Here is a 3,542-nt window from a genome sequence, read left to right as displayed (position 1 = left end):
ATTTTGAGTTGATAATATTGAATTTCCACCCAGATGAGAGAGTGGCTTTAGTAGCTGGTGATTTAAAGCAGCCATGTTTCTTCATCGCTTGGCTAATGAATGGTAAATCACACAGCTGCATTTTCCCACATAATAATTGTTCTAATTCATTTAAATCATTGTGTTGCTGGTTTTGGGGCCACTTAATTATGTAGTGCAGCTGATTGGCTAAATAACAATAGTAAACATTTGGTGCATCTGGCCCTCCATATTGTTTTGAGTTTTGTAAAGTTGATAGCTTTATTCTTGGCGGCTTGTTTTTCCAATAAAATCTGGAGATTATACCATCTAAAGATGTAAACCGTTGTTTAGTTGGTTGGATGGATAACATAGAAAATATTAATTTGGGGAAGTATTTTCATTTTAATAGTCGCTGTTCTACCAGCAGGTGAAAGTGGTAGATTGATCCATTGTTTCAAGCTGTTTTGTATTGATTCTTGAAGTGGTGTGAAATTAAGATTAAACAAATCTGACAATTTAGGAGATAATTTAATCCCAAGGTACGTAATATGAGTGGTGCATAAAGGAATCGGTATAGTTTGGATTGTCTCATCCCATTTTAAACTATTTAAAGGAAGAACTGCAGATTTATTCCAACTTATTGAGTAATTAGATATTTTTGAGAAGAGATCAATCATTCTGATTGCTTCAGTCATTGAAGAATATGGATCTTGCAATAGTAATAAGATATCGTCAGCATATAAACAAATTTTATGTTCTGTTGCGTTAATTGGAAAACCTTTAATGCGAGAATTTTGACGAATTGCTGCTGAAAGGGGTTGAATGAAAATGGAAAACAAGGATGGAGAAAGTGGGCAACCTGCCTTGTGCCTCTGCAAGATGAAGTTCTTTGAAATGATATTGTTGGCAGTAGCAGTCGCTGCTGGTGATGTACAGAATCACTTAATCCAGTTAATAAAAGAATCTCCAGATTTAAACCTTCCTAATACTGAAAACAAAAATAACCAATTCACTTCATCAAACGCCTTTTCAGCATCTAAAGTTTCAATGGCTGAGTCCTGTTTATTTGTTAAAGCCAGTAAGTTCAGCAATCTCCGTATGTTAGGTGAGGAGTGTCTATTTTTAATAAAACCAGTTGGATCTGGATGAATTGAGGATGAAATGACTTTTTAATGCCTCAGTGATCATTTTCATATCTGTATTTATTAATGAGAGTAGGCGACAGCTGGAGGCGACTGTAGGATCTTTGCAGGTTTAAGAAGAACTGTAATAGCAGCTGTATTTAAATTCTGAGGAATAATACCATTTTCTTTTATTTCTTGTATTAATTTTAGATATGTCGGATTAAGCATATCCCTAAAATGTTTATGGAAATCAGCTGGAAAACCGTCCGGTCCTGGTGCTTTATTGTTAACTGCATTGTTTGATTATTTTCCTGTTAATGGAGCTTCAAGCAAACCAATCTGTTCATCTGTCAAATTCGGTAGATTGATATTGTTTAAAAAAGAGTTAATTTCTTCTTGGGAAGGATTATTTTCTTCAGAATACAGTTTGGTATAAAAATCTCGAGGAACATCATTTATTTCTTCCAGCAGCTGGTCGCTTTCCCTGCTGAATCTTTAGTAACAGAAATAATATTTTTCTCTTTGTTCTACTTCAGCTGATTGGCCAAATATTCACCAGATTTATTACTACAGTGAAAATGATCCTGTTTAAGTTTCCGTAATGAAAAATGTGCTCCCTTGTTTACAAGCGTATTTAGTTCATATCTTAGCTGACGTGTTTTGTCTTCAGCTTGTTCTGTTAAAATGCTTATTTCCTCTAAATTCTCGATTTCTGTCTCCAGCTGAGTTTTTCTCTCTCCTCCGTTTTCTTATGGACTCCAGATGCTGTGATTCTGCCTCTTAATGCAGCTTTTCCCTGTTTCCATATCAATGACGTCGCAGTATTTCGTGACTCGTTTATCTCCAGGAAGGACGCCCGTTCCTTTTTCAGATACTTGTCAAATTCTTGCTCTTCCAGTAGTGATAGATTAGGCGCCATTTACTAAAAGACTTGGGATTGTTTTTCTACAATCAGAGAGATAGATATAGGAACATGATCAGTGATCACAATCGAGTGTTTATTAGTTTTTGTTATGTTTCCCATTAGCGAATTGCTTATTAGAAACATATCCATCTGTGAATGATGGAAAGGAGAGAAAAAAGTAAATTCTTTGGAGACGGGATGTAATCATCTCCAGCGATCACTGAGGCCAAATTCACACACATATTGTTTAATTATCTCTGATGATTAGATTTCTGTATAATTAGATTTTGTTTCTTTTCAAGAGATGGTTTAAGATGTTTTTAGATCAACATGATTTTTTATGTGAACCAAGACCCTTTAACATTCCAGCTAATAAAATTTAGTTGTTGCATTTTAAAGTGAAAAATGTCCAAATAATGTCAGTCAGTCAGGAAGCCAGGATGAAGATGCTGTGAGGCCTTCAGCAGAAAGTACCTCAGATTTTTTATTCAGTAAAATGTGAACAATCCAAAAGTGTCTGAAACATTAGAAGACCTGGAAGATTTTTACTATTTCTAGTTTTTATCAGAGTTTAAATTAAATGAAGGAAACATCAAACTTTCTCTGACCCAGCAGCTCCTTCTCTAGAAAGCAGTTCAATCAGAACCAGCTGATGAACATGAAGGTTTTCCTGCTGATCAGAGGAAATCTGATCAAATAAAACATGTTAGTGATCAGTCTGACAGTCTGAGCTGCTTTAAGCTGCCATCTGTAACTTTTATTTAGATTTTGAAAAAATTATCTAAATGCAGCAGATTGTAAACGTCAGTGACTTTGAAAATAGTGATGTTTTTTTATTTATTTGCTTCAACAAGATTAAATTCTAAAAAGTTTAAAAAGACAAAAGCAATACTTTACTAACAATACTTAACAGTGTATTTTAATTAACTTATTGACTCTCATTCAGTAATTTATTAGTGAAATAATAATTAGATAATTTATATTTAAAACAAAAGTTAAAATAATTTAATTTTCATTTGCTCTGTCTGTTCTTTTTTATTATGCTTAAAAAATAATTGTTAAAATAATTTTGAAATGTAGCATCAAACAAATGCTTAAAAAAGTTTAAGTAGAGAGAGAGAGAAAAGTTTTATGCTTATTGCTATAAGCTTCAGTAACATTGTGTGTAACTCACCTCCAGTCTGGTTGAAGCGCTCCTTAGCAATACCAATGTTGGCTTTGAAGGTTTGCTCAGAACCAATGGATTTCTGAGTGTTTCTCTCCCAGTACTCAGGACCTTCATTCTTGGCCATCCAGTCCTGCTTGGGAATCTCCTTTCTAATGACACTGTCATAGTAGGAGAATGGCACTCCATCCACCATCCCAACAGTCACAAACTCTGGGAAGTTTTTTATTCCAGATGATGCCGTGTAGAAATATTTCAGCGAGTGAGTAACTGTGGCAAAAAAATAAAAATATATTATTCCTACATTCAGCAAGTCAATTCACACAAACAAATAAAATGTAAAGGATTA

At 34.1% G+C, this 3,542-nt stretch overlaps 1 protein-coding gene across 3 annotated transcripts in view; it reads right to left on the bottom strand.

Moving 5' to 3' along the window:
* Positions 1-3,542, bottom strand: part of LOC106935160 (class I histocompatibility antigen, F10 alpha chain-like) — a 36,704-nt gene that overhangs the window by 23,261 nt on the left and 9,901 nt on the right. Inside the window, exon 2 of one of the 3 annotated variants that reach the window (XM_015015489.1) lies at positions 3,203-3,463. The exons of the other annotated variants lie outside the window; for them this stretch is intronic. Coding sequence (XP_014870975.1) covers positions 3,203-3,463 — 261 coding nt within the window. The remainder of the gene's footprint in view (positions 1-3,202; positions 3,464-3,542) is intronic. 3 annotated transcript variants of the gene reach the window in all.

The sequence above is a fragment of the Poecilia latipinna genome, unplaced genomic scaffold (genome assembly GCF_001443285.1).
Source record: "Poecilia latipinna isolate Pla-1442-1.1 unplaced genomic scaffold, P_latipinna-1.0 Scaffold1917, whole genome shotgun sequence".
Taxonomy (NCBI): Eukaryota; Metazoa; Chordata; class Actinopteri; order Cyprinodontiformes; family Poeciliidae; genus Poecilia; species Poecilia latipinna.
Note: the sequence above shows the minus strand (reverse complement) of the source record. Positions and strands in the feature narration are given on the sequence as shown.